At 43.5% G+C, this 13,442-nt stretch overlaps 1 protein-coding gene across 4 annotated transcripts in view; it reads right to left on the reverse strand.

Moving 5' to 3' along the window:
* Window positions 1–241: 241 nt before the first annotated feature.
* ANKRD13B (ankyrin repeat domain 13B) overlaps window positions 242–13,442 on the reverse strand; it is a 132,689-nt gene continuing 119,488 nt past the window's right edge. The window contains exons 10-15 of one of the 4 annotated variants that reach the window (XM_075263769.1): window positions 9,600–9,733; window positions 8,240–8,397; window positions 7,916–8,113; window positions 7,439–7,599; window positions 6,534–6,610; window positions 242–1,199 (exon numbers count right to left, since the gene is read on the reverse strand). In XM_075263769.1, the coding sequence (XP_075119870.1) occupies window positions 1,010–1,199; window positions 6,534–6,610; window positions 7,439–7,599; window positions 7,916–8,113; window positions 8,240–8,397; window positions 9,600–9,733 (918 nt within the window). In that variant the 3' untranslated portion in view covers window positions 242–1,009. Of the gene's footprint in view, window positions 1,200–6,533; window positions 6,611–7,438; window positions 7,600–7,873; window positions 8,114–8,239; window positions 8,398–9,599; window positions 9,734–13,442 lie in introns of all 4 variants that reach the window. The other 3 variants (XM_075263768.1, XM_075263766.1, XM_075263767.1) reach the window with 3 other exon arrangements.

Genomic DNA, 13,442 nt, shown 5'->3' on the forward strand with positions numbered 1-13,442 from the left:
AGTCACATTATGGATCTTCTAAGGCTCTTGGGCCCTGGTGAATCCGGTGGGCCCTGGTGCATCCATACCCTCTGTACTCCTTATGCCCCAGTATAATGTACAGTGGTTTATTGTTATTTGCAGCCACATGGTGTAAACCTAAACACTGAATGGTGACTTTGAGATAACCTGGGATGTTGGTTAGGAAAAGAAAATCAATTGTTACTTTACGAACAAGAAAACCGAGTTATTCATTGTGGGAAAGATCCTTTATTACCATCATAATTTACATCAAACACCCCAATTTGTAGTTCACTTGTGGAATCTGTAGTACATTACCCAACAACATGGCATCCTTAGTGGGGAAAAGAAGAAAGGGAAGGTAAGCTCCTCTTCATATTCTCTTCCCGAAACTCCTACACATTTAATATACTTTTTGTCATATTTTGTAACCACTTACATAGAACTGAGCCTGATAATTTAAGAATTAACATATATTGCGCACACAACCCAAAGAGAATTTCATCACGTCCACTACAGCCCTATATGGAGGCCACGGTTATACAAAGTCCATCTCCTGCTGGGTAGCTGTCACCAGAGATATGTGGAGGTACCATATTGTGTATATTAACCAGTTTGCTGCTGGAGAGCTTGCGATGCACCAACATTTCAGTATTATCATTTTGCTCCAGCAGCAAAGAGGATGACCCATCCAAGGTAGCATGGATGGGTGATCGACTCTGACACTTGAGCTTGTGCCCAAGGTTTGTTGACTTCCTTCAGTTGACTTGACACTTCCTATATATGAATGAATAAGAAGTATGCCAACAGAAGACGACAGTGGTGTGTGACACCTGTCCGCTGGCTCATGTTGCAATGCATTGTGTGTAACAGGAAGCTCCATCTGCATCCATCTCTCTTCCTGATGAATCTTTCTTAGACATGTGTCTATATCTGTGGCTTCCCAAGTGAGCCCTTAGGCAGTTTGAGTAGACATCCTGGGTGCCTGTCTAGTAACGTTGATGCCCTGCTATTTTTCAGTAAGGGAGAGCTGTAGGATTCTTTCCAGCTCTTCCTCTTCCTGCTGCTTCAGCTTCTCCTCCTCTTCCAGCTCCTTGGCCGAGAGCTCCATGGCTATTCGCAGCTGCTCCTGGTAAGTGCTGAATGCGTTGCTGGAGACAGAGTGTGGGGGGCTGCATCGCTGTGTGTGCTGGGGAGTCCTGCAAAAAAGTACAGTAAAATAAGTAAAAAAATAAAGACATTTCTGGAGACAAAAATTAATAGTATTTTGGGTTGCACCAAAAATCCATTCCTGGACAGACCTTTGGCCTTTAAGAAAGAACCACACTAGAATTAGCTCTGTGTGACAACTACTATACATTTCTACTGCAGGTTGTATGTGCAAGTACAGAAACGTCAACTGTGTATACCCTGCTGGTTGCATGTGAGGTAAAAAGCTTTAAGGCTGAGGCCCCACGTTGCAGAAATGCAGCTTTTGCTGCATTTTTTTGAGCCAAAGCTAAGAATGGCTACAAAAGGAATGGGAAATATATAGGAAGTTCTTCTCCTTTCTGCTCAATCCACTCCTGGATTTGGCTCAAAAAACTGCTGCAAAATCTGCAACAAAAAAAAAGCTTTGTTTGGGTAAGTTCACACGGGGTATTTTGGACCGGAACCTGAGGCGGAGGCCGCCTCAGGTTCCGATCCAAAACACAGGTAGCTGCGACTGAATGCCGGTGCACTGCACCAGCATCCAGTCGAGCACTCCGCTCCGGATTAGGCCCAATGAATGGGCCTAGTCGGGAGTGTCTTCAGCCCGAATCACAAGGCAAATCGGCCTGAAGAATGAGCATCTTGGCTCCCGGAATAAAAGAACTGACCGGCTGCCATTGATTTGAATGGGAGCCGTCTTTTTGGTCAGGATTTTGAGGAGAATATGGCCTCAAAATCCTGACCAAAAAACTCTGTGGGAGGAATATGCAAATCTGTCTCCCAAGATGTAAATAGGGAGACAGCGCCTCTGTTATGCCGCCCTCTATAGGAAGCACCCTGAACATCATGCCCTACTTTCCCAGAAGCCTTTACTGCATAATGTGGGATTTTTACCAAGTCAGTTTCTCAGCTACGGATGGCCGTTTCGGTCTGGTTGGACCTCGTCAGCACAGCGTAGAGAGAACTGACTTGGTAGAAGTGAGAGGCTGAGAGACCAGATTATGGGGATAATGTCACTCCTTAAGGAGAGACCACCTATTAGGTGTGTGGAGACTTATACAGCCATAGTTTCTCCACTGTACACAAAAAACTCTGTGTGAACTTACCCTTTCTGCAATCTGGGGCCTCAGCCTAAACCACTTCAGACTCCTGTACACATTTTTAGTCGTGGCATATACAATGTATAGTATTTTTGAGTGTTTTTTTTTTTTTTAATCTTTCTAATTTTTGCACATGCATCATTTTATCCTGCATTTTTTTTTCCTACTGTATAATGAAATCTATAGGAAATATCTGAACAAAATCTCAGGAAATGTTAAAAAACAAAAGAACGCAATGGATGCTAAAAAAATTTGAGATAGAATTCTGATACAGGCACTAAGTCCAATTGCTGTATTAGGAATAAACGTTTTCCATTGATGTGGCAGTTGGGGTATTTTGTCTTCCTCTGGATCAACTTGGTGGATTTATAGGTTGGACTTGAGCCTTAGGCTTATCAACTTATATTACAATGTATATAAGGGTACTTGTAATAAAAAAAAAATGCAGGAAAGAAATATAGTGAGAAACCTTAACCCCTTAAGGACCAGGCCATTTTTTGGTTTCGCATTTTCGTTTTTCCCTCCTCACATTTCAAGAGCCATAACTTTTTCATTTTTCAGTTCACAGAGTCACATGATGGCTTATTGTTTGCGGGACAAATTGTACTTTGTAATGGCACCATTCAATATGCTGTGCAATGTACTGGGAAGCTGGAAAAAAATTCAGAATGAGGCGCAATTGGAGAAAAAATGCATTTGCGCCATTTTCTTATGGGTTTAATTTTTACAGCATTCACTGTTTGGTACAAATGACATGTTACCTGTGTTCTACGTGTCAGTACAAACGCGGTGATACCAAATTTATATAGTATTTGAAATTTTTTGATACTTTTAAAAAAATGATAAACTTTGCAAAATAGAAAAAAAAATTTGTGTCATCATGTTCTAACACCTGTAACTTTTTCATATTTCCATGTATGGAGCTGGTTGTGGTGTCTTTTTATGCGGGACAAGATGACGTTTCTATTGATACCATTTGGGGAAAGATCCGATGGTTTGATCACTTTTTATTCAATTTTTTATAGGAGGCAAAGTGTTGAAAAAAACGCTTTTTGGCTGTTTTTATTTTTTTTGCCGCTACGCCGTTCGCAGTACGGGATAAATGTTTTAATATTCTAATAGTTCGGGCATTTTGGAGCGCGGGGATACCTAATATGTTTATGTTTAATGTTCTTTAATTACTTTTATAGCTGATCTAGGGAAAGGGGGGTGATTTGAACTTTTATATTTTTTTTATTTTTTTAATACTTTTAAAAACTTTTTTTTTTCTTCTGTTACATTTATGATCAGACCCCTTAGGTACCTTGAAACCTAGGGAGTCTGATCGCTCATACTATTCACTGCAATACTACAGTATTGCAGTGAATAGGAAAATCGCAGCACTTCTATTAGACGATGCCTCTGGCATCCTGTAATAGATCTAGTGCAGAGACAAGCCTGGAAGCCTTCAATAGGCTTCCGGCTGTCATAGCAACCGATCACCGCCCTCATGTGACGTTCAGGAGGGCGGCGATCGGCGAAACATGGCGCCCGTGCCGCCGGCGCCGTTTACACACTGCAGTCACGTTTGACCGCAGTGTGTAAAGGGTTAACAGCAGCGATCGGCTCGGGCACTGACCGCTGCTGTTAGTGGCAGGTCCTGGCTGTATTATACAGCCGGCATCTGCCGTGTATGGAGCGAGCTCAGCGTGTGAGCTCACTCCATACATCCCCATGCGACCCATGACGTACAGTTACGTCAAGGGTCGCTAAGGGGTTAAAAAAACAACAACTTAAAACCAATATCACTATGGACACATAACTGTCACAAGGGTTTAGAAACCTGAAATACAAGGAGTGGATTTCTGATGTGGTTCAGAGTCACTACTTTTGGAAAAAGAATCACCTATGGTCACAGTTTTTCCTCCATATCACAGTCCGGCACATGGACAGCTACAGCAGCTTTACAGTGTTAGGGCTGAAGACAAAACCAAACACATCCGGGATGTCAAACGTGTGGTTTGTGTGGCTGCAAAGATCCTTGGCCCAGAAATGTGAGGTCATTGTGGTTATATCTCTGTTTTTGTCACGAATAACAAAAAACTGCTGACAAAACTGTGTTGTTTAATGATCCATGAGGACCTGCAGAAGAACAATGCACACACAAGGTCACATGGCCATATGAGCACAGGTCCTAAAGTCAAAGAGGAGAGCAGCAAGGAGCAGTGGTGTAACTAATTTATATAGTATTTGAAATTTTTTGATACTTTTAAAAAAATGATAAACTTTGCAAAATAGAAAAAAAAATTTGTGTCATCATGTTCTAACACCTGTAACTTTTTCATATTTCCATGTATGGAGCTGGTTGTGGTGTCTTTTTATGCGGGACAAGATGACGTTTCTATTGATACCATTTGGGGAAAGATCCGATGGTTTGATCACTTTTTATTCAATTTTTTATAGGAGGCAAAGTGTTGAAAAAAACGCTTTTTGGCTGTTTTTATTTTTTTTGCCGCTACGCCGTTCGCAGTACGGGATAAATGTTTTAATATTCTAATAGTTCGGGCATTTTGGAGCGCGGGGATACCTAATATGTTTATGTTTAATGTTCTTTAATTACTTTTATAGCTGATCTAGGGAAAGGGGGGTGATTTGAACTTTTATATTTTTTTTATTTTTTTAATACTTTTAAAAACTTTTTTTTTTCTTCTGTTACATTTATGATCAGACCCCTTAGGTACCTTGAAACCTAGGGAGTCTGATCGCTCATACTATTCACTGCAATACTACAGTATTGCAGTGAATAGGAAGGAGTGGATTTCTGATGTGGTTCAGAGTCACTACTTTTGGAAAAAGAATCACCTATGGTCACAGTTTTTCCTCCATATCACAGTCCGGCACATGGACAGCTACAGCAGCTTTACAGTGTTAGGGCTGAAGACAAAACCAAACACATCCGGGATGTCAAACGTGTGGTTTGTGTGGCTGCAAAGATCCTTGGCCCAGAAATGTGAGGTCATTGTGGTTATATCTCTGTTTTTGTCACGAATAACAAAAAACTGCTGACAAAACTGTGTTGTTTAATGATCCATGAGGACCTGCAGAAGAACAATGCACACACAAGGTCACATGGCCATATGAGCACAGGTCCTAAAGTCAAAGAGGAGAGCAGCAAGGAGCAGTGGTGTAACTACCGGGGTAGCAGCAGTAGCGGCCGCCACGGGGCCCGGGACACTAGGGGGCCTGGCGAGCGCTTGTTGTTTTTTTTTTTTTACTAGGTCGTTACCTGCTGGAGTAACCCTAACAGGTAACAGGCCCTATTTACTTACCGACCCTTGCTTCTACTCACAGCTGCTTCCGCTTCTCCTTCTGCAGATGCAGCTGTGAGCAGGATCAGGAATCAGTAAGTGAGGCCAAGGGCCCGCAAACCCCAAAAACATTATCATTATACTCGGGTGTCTTTTCAGACCCCAGAGTATAATGATCGTAGGGCCAGGGGAAGTGAGAGAACAGTAAAAACACTGTTACTTACCTCTCCTGTGCTCCGGCAGGCTTCAGGCCTATTTGGTGGCACCCCAGACGTCACGTTGGCCGGGCCTGTGTCATTATGCCCGGCTCACGTGACGTTTGTACCAACATTGAAGATGACCGAAATCAGCATGGAGTGCGCCGTACCTTAGGAGAGGTAAGTAACATTGTTTTTTTATGTTTGAATCCTCCCCTGGGTCTCTGATGATAATACTCTGGGGTTTGAAAAGTCCCCAGAATATGATTTGTTTATGGGTGGTCCACTATGGGGCATAATAGAATGTGCAGGGGTCACTATGGGACATAATAGTGTGTGTAGGGGCCACTATAGGGCATAATAGAGTGTGCAGAGGCCACTATGAGGCTTAACAGTGTGTGCAGGGGGCATAATGGGGCATAATAATGTGTGCAGGAGCCCACTATGGGACATAGTATTGTGTGCAGGGGCCGCTACGGGTCATAATAGTGTGTGCAGGGACCACTATGGGGCATAATAGTGTGTGTAGGAATGCGGTTTGTGTGGGGGACGGGGGAAAAGGTGCAGTGAAAGTATATGGGATCTGGTCTGGAGTGTCTGCTATTTTAGGAAATTAGTCTAGGTTTTGTGCTTAGGTCTGAATTTATTTAAAGTGGTTTTCCAGGACTTTAATATCGATAACCTATCCTGACCGATCTGTTGAAAATTGAAAATCTGGGGGGGTTCGACCCCCTGAGCGTCACTTCTGCTTTACAAACCTTTCTCCTTTCCGACCTTCATTTGACATTGGGTGTGTTCCTGGTTTGCTGTTGGTAAGAGCTTCCCAAATTGTCACCTGTAAAGTTGATGGAAAGAAAGTATTAATTTACATTACATTTTGCTATTACTTAGATGTAAGTCACTTATCTAAGCAAGTTCGCCATGTAACTGGGAAAGCTTTACTAATGCAGATCTTCTAGCAAGATATAGAGTCATTGGGGGAGGTCTTAGTTACACGACTGTGCTGTTTTTCACGGACATAACATCCATGAAAAACATCCATGTCAGTCTGTTGAAGCCCGTCCAAGGGATTTATTCACATGATAGTAACCAATGGCTGTGTGATTGGGCATTTTTCAAAAAGCGGCCGCGTGGGCATTTCACCCATGAGACCTAGACTGGTCTCACTATCTATGAGCGTGCACGCAGGGCCAGCGGCATCTCGCCGCTGGCTTTGCATATGTAACCCCGCCCACTAATGACGCAACAAAGCAGGAAGACAGAAGAATTTACAGCAACGAAGACTGGTGAGTATGCGATGTGGGAATACCCCTTTAAATCTATCTTTATTTGGCCAGATGGTGGAAAGTTTAGGGGTCTATGTTTATAGATGACGTATCCTTAGGATAAGTCATCAATATAGGGACCCAACATCTGGGACATCCATTCATCAGCTCTTTGAAGGGGCCATAGTGGATCACGCGCCATCTGTTATATAGTGGCTGTGCAAGGTAATTACAGCCACGTTCTATAAAAATTAATGGGAAGGGACTGTAAGTACATCGCATGGGCCACCAGAAAACAGACAATGTGCAATGTAGACAGCGAGGAATTCTTGTCACTAACATGAAAAACTAAGCACTATAAACTTGTATGGAAAGAAGGAGTCATGATATTCTAATACCTGGTCATATTCACTACCGGCTTCTAGCAAACTCTGCTGGATAGCAAACTGAAGTAAGTCATCCTCTTCCTCACGCATGCTCTCACGGTAACTTCCTACCATGCTATAACCTCGTGGAGCTTCGAACAATGTCTGGTCCATCTCACAGCCACGTCCAGAAGCTGTAAATTCATGAATAGAAACATATATAAAGGACATCTATAAAAGAGGTTTTACTGATATTAACTGTCTAAGATACCTCATTCTCATTGCGCTTACAACACCAAAACACTGTTACAAAAGCAGCCAGTTTTGTATGTGTTTCAGGCAAAGCAGCGAAGGTGGAGGCCTGGTGGAGCCATCTGAAATGTTGGTGGATCATGCTACCTCCCCATCTAAAATCCATGGGTGACATGAGGCATAGCTAATGGTAATCCTCTCTCTAGTCACCCTTACCCAGGACCTCCTCTGCCCCCAGTGCTGAGGTCTGACACATACTGTTGGGGTCCCTCTGTCCCGTCTCCCCCTGCTGTGGCATCATACTTATAGAGCTGGTGCTGCTAACACTGCAGGAGTCGCTGCTTGGGGAGGGGGCCTCGCTGCTGGGACTTTGACGTAGGGATGATACTGGCTCATCGCATCCATTCAGGTTTCCGAAAGTAATGCGTGCATTCAAAATGTGAAAAATGGGAATTTCTGGAAAACAACAATATTGTATAGGTACACTGTAAATGATTTGCAAAATTTCCATCTTCAATCAGTTACAATAAAAAACAACAGCAAAAAAACCCCATAAAAACTGCATAGAAATCTATCACTCACCTATTTTGACAGGGAATCCTGGGGGTAGCCTGAGAGTGATAAAATCACGAAGTTTTGCAAAAAGTGCGTTGCTTATTGCCATGAGGTCAATGATTGGTGCCACCTGTTCTGACAATGACAACGGGTGGTCTTCACACAACCAAAGTTTGGCTTTAAACCTGAAAGGGGAAAATAAAAAAAAACGTAGGTATTAAAAAGAGGAGGGGCATATTAAACTATTCACTTTAACACTAGGGTCAACATTGCACTTGCATCAGGCCCTATGGTAGTGGGGGTACCTGGAGGGGGACATAAGACTGAGTACACAAGGAGAGGAACATTACTATGGGGGAACTGGAGTGGAACATTATAATATAATGTCTGTGTGAGGGCCACTAAGGGACATTTCACTATGTTGGGGCCACTGATGGGGTAGTATAATATGTACGGGTCAAGTGGTGGTGATGGGGGGTCCACTTATGAAACCTTTGCAATGTGTTAAAAATCCCCTGTGTAGGGTGATGACAATGCTCACATATACATAATCCAAAATAAATACCATAAATAGCGAAATTTGACTACTGTATATACTCAAGTATAAGCCGAATTTTTCAGTACAGGTTTTGTGCTGAAAAAGCCCCCTTGGCTTATACTCGAGTCAAGCAAAAAAAAATAAAAATTTTTTTCTTTTTGGAGGGGGGGAAGGTCTATGACCAGCCGCAATAGTAATGTATAGAATCTCCCATAAAATAGTGAAGAAAAAAAAAAAAGCTTTAAAAAAATATAATAAGAAAATAAAGTAAATAAAAGTTCTAAATCCCTCCTTTCCCTAGAATACATATAAAAGTAGAAAATGACTGTGAAACACATACACATTAGGTATCCCTGTGTCTGACAGTGCCCGGTCTACTGAATATAGGGGATCTGCAGTGCTCCTGTTCCATCCGGAAGGGGTTAATAGGAGCACTGCATATAACCTATATTCAGCCAGACTGAATTCCAAGTGGGGGAAAAAAAACAGTCCACAAGCTCAGGGAAGGGGCAGACAGACAACCAAGACACCCCCTCCCCTTTCCCCGCACTCAGCATCTACTGCAGCCAAAACCTCCGACCATGTTAATTTTTGAAATTTTCCAGTAGCTGCTGCATTTCCCCCCCTCGGCTTATACACGAGTCAATAAATTTTCCCAGTTTTTTGTGGTAAAATTAGGGGCCTCGGCTTATATTCGGGTCAGCTTATACTCGAGTATATATGGTAAATGTTATTCAGAATAATTAAGACAAATAGAGATCCAAAAAAACATTTTTGTGGAATGATTTGGGTGTGGCTGCTTTGCATTTGGGAGTTTGTGGAATTTTGTAGATTTATGTATTTACTTACTTCTGAGTTTTGGTTGTAAGTTCCATGGGTCGTCCCATATCACGCTGTCCCAGTTCAAAATTAGGGTCAAAGTATTCATCTGGAGTGATGGCTGTTGGGTTAGTCTGGCTAAAGGTCTGGGTGATTAATGTCTGCTATAACAAAAAACAGGAAAAACAGAGTCTAAGGTCAGCAATAGTTTTCAAGGGACACTTTGCTTTGGACACTTGTTGCATGGTACCTTGAAAATAAGCAAATAATAAAGTGTCACCCTGCAAGGATTCCCAGTGACCAGCTGTAATCTATAGGGAATTTTGGCAGTAAGGGATCAAATGTCCTGCAGCACCACCACAGGAGAAACAAGGTATGACACGTGAGACTGAAATCAATTGGCTGTCAATTTAGGGCAAGTCCTCCAAAGCCCGAAATGTAGATGTAGTTGTTCTCACTCTGTCTGAAAGGTGACAATTCCAAACAGGGAACCCCCTTATCAAAGGGGTTGTCCAGGCTTACCAATTGATGACCTATCCTTATAGGTCATCAATTGGTGATCATCAGGGGTCTCTCACCTGGGACCCCCACGTATCAGCTGTTTGAATTGGTAGCGACACAGGTCATGTTATATCGCACTCATTGGCCTGTTGGCAGCTCTGTCCCACTCAAGTGAATTGAATTGCATTGTGCTTGGCTTTGTGAAGAGACGGCAACCAATCTTTGACATAAGGATAGGTGATCAACTGACAAGCCTGGAAAACCCCTTTAACTACAGATTCTCTATGGTATACTAAAATTGGTTGCAAACTAGACATCCTCTTTAACAAATAGTTTATCAGCCCCCTGCACAGAGCACAGTGTACCTAGAATACATAAAACACATATTTCTTTAAGGGATTATTTAGGATAGAGGTGACTGCTACTATTATTAGGACTGTGGCCTAAACCATGTTTCTGCTGTGTGGTCCCCTCTCTATTATATACATCATGCCATAGCTCTCTGCACTTGCTCTTTTTGTACAATACAACCCCCCCATTACATTATTGTGGGCTTCTGTGGACTAGCGACACAATTCCCTAAGACAGAAAGCGCATTGATGGGAGCATATGTTCAGGAAAATGAGAAGAATAATGAGAACAAGCGAACAAGTGATCTGCAATTTCGGAGATGTCTGAGGTGACGGCTAATTTTGCTATTCTGTCACTTAAGTGGCTTTGTTACTGAATGAGGGCTATATTGGCAAACACATATATTGGTTCTATGAAGTCAATTACATTTTTTCATCTGCAATTAAATACTTTTAGACATGATTCACCATAGAGCCCTGTCAGCGGTGCAGTGCGCTGGCACCGGATCAGATGATGGCGGTGGAGGTCTGCCAGGCATCTCTACAATTAAATCACTGAATGTATTATGAAAATCAAATTGTGTTTCAATATGGGGGTAGAAGTCCATGACGTGTTAATCCAAGCCAAGAGAGACGGGTGGAGGCTAATGGATCTGCTCCTAGCCACTGATGGATGTGTCTATATGGAAGGGCAGGGTACAATGTCATAAACTATATAGCTAGGGACTACTATTCCCTATGAAGCATACATTCTCAAGCCATGGATGATAGCTGCTGCAGGTCCTAGGCTCTGTTCACACTACCAGCATTACTTTTGTTCTTAATAAATCAATGACCATCCTGGACCACATAGAAGTCCTGTAAAGGATATTAGAGTTTTATCTGATGCTAGATTCACACTAGCATTCAGGGTTTCCATTTGTGAGGTCTGCTGGAGGACCCCACGAACGGAAACCTAATCTGATTAAAAAAGCGGTTACCTGCAGAAACCCACAGACCCCATAAACTATAATGGGTCCGCCGGGTTTCCGCCTGAAAAAAGGCAGAAAAATACAGAGAGAAAAGTCCTGCTAGCAGGAGTTTTCTTTCTGCATTTTTAAGCAGGTTCGGGCACAGAAACCCCAAACGAAGAGTAAGCGCTAGTGTGCGTTTTGGTAGAACATATTTTCCAAGGCCTAGTGCACCATGGGGTACTGATGAAGGCAAGAACAGCTGTAGTTTAGGTTATTCTTGCTGTTTAAAACACTAGAACCCCAAAGAATGCCGTAAAAATGTGAACAGGACCTTATATGATACAATGTTTGAGTAGGCTAGGAACAGACTCATAAGCACATAGAGTTACATTTATTAAGCCTTGTATAACAGTTTCTTAAAATGTACCTCCAGCGATAAACAATATTTCATAAATGAATAGTACAGTTGATAATAAGACACTTTGTAATATATCTCATGCTAGGTTCACACTAGCGTTTGAGCTTCTCCATTCCAGATTCTGCTTAAAATCTTAAAAGTCTTCCTTGCAGGAATTTTTTTTCTGCTGTTTTGGCAGAAACTTGGCAGAATGATAGTCTATGGCAGGGGTGGGCAATTAATTTTCTCATGGGGCCGCATAAGAAATTGAAACTATGCTAGAGGGCCGCGCCACGGCAAATTCTACGTTGACTCCACCCATTCCCAATCATCTTTCCATGTGCCCCCACAAAGTATAATCCTCCTACAGTCACCTGTACATTATATGTCCCTGCATTATAATGTTCCCTTCCAACTGCCCCACAGTATTAAGTCCCTCTCCTGGTGCCCCAGTATAAACTGGTGGAAACTAGAGGGGACATGAAGCTGGGACAGCTGGAGGGGGACATTAAACAGTGGGGGTAGTTGGAGGGGGCAATAAATTGACAGCTGGAGCGGGACATGAAACTGGGGGAAACTAGAGGGGGACATTAAAATCGGGAAGCTGGAAGCAGACAATAAACCGTAGGGGTAGCTGGAGGGTGACATTAAACTAGGGGCAACTAGAGGCAGACAGGTCCCCCTACAGCTTCCTCCACGATTTAATGCCCCCTCCAATTGTCCCCAGTTTAAGTGCCCTCTTCATCTGCCCCCAGTTTCATGTCCCCCCCTCCATTTCTCCCTCAGTTTCATATTCCCCTTTATTTGCCCCATTTCATGCCCCCTCTCCATCTCTCCCCCAGTTTCATATCCCCCCCCTCCATCTCCCCCCTCCAACTGACATCTCTGCCCCCAGATTCATGTCTCCTCCATCTCTGCCCCCAGATTCATGTCCCCTCCATCTCTGCCCCCAGATTCATGTCCCCTCCATCTCTGCCCCCAGATTCATGTCCCCACATCTCTGCCCCCAGTCTCATGTCCCCCCCTCCATCTGCCATCTCTGCCCCAGTATAACATTCCCCTTCCATCTCTGTCCCTAGGTTACTGAGACACACAGACAGACAGACACATATAGACACTCACACTCTCTCTCTCCCCCCTGCATCTCACCTTACATCTCTCAGTACCTTATGACACACACCACGTCTCCATCTTCCTGCCGGCACTAAGACATGCCCCCTAGACACGCCTCCCTAGTCAAGCTGTGCGGGCCGGACTGAATCAGTCAGAGGGCCGGATGTGGCCCGGGGGCCGGGCTTTGCCCAGGTGTGGTCCACGGGGTTCTCGGATTTCCGCATATAACTGATTTATACAGTAAGCGGATAGGGTTTCCGTCCTTCCCATTGAAAACAATGGAAGCCGGTCAATTCTTTTTTCCGGGAGCCGTTTGTTCCAGGTCCAGGAAAAAAGATGTGATATGCTCAGATTTCTTCAAGGTTCTTCGGACCGATTTGCTTCACGATTTGACCTGAATACTCACCCTCCTCCCGACTAGGCCCATTCATTGGGCCTAATCCGGAGCGGAGTGCGCGACTGGATGCCGGAGCAGTGCACCGGCATTCAGTCGCGGCTATCCATTTTTTGGTCCGAAACCTGAGTCGGCCTCCGCCTCAGGTTCTGGACCAAAAAACCC

The sequence above is a fragment of the Leptodactylus fuscus genome, chromosome 2, assembly GCF_031893055.1.
Source record: "Leptodactylus fuscus isolate aLepFus1 chromosome 2, aLepFus1.hap2, whole genome shotgun sequence".
NCBI classification, from domain to species: domain Eukaryota; kingdom Metazoa; phylum Chordata; class Amphibia; order Anura; family Leptodactylidae; genus Leptodactylus; species Leptodactylus fuscus.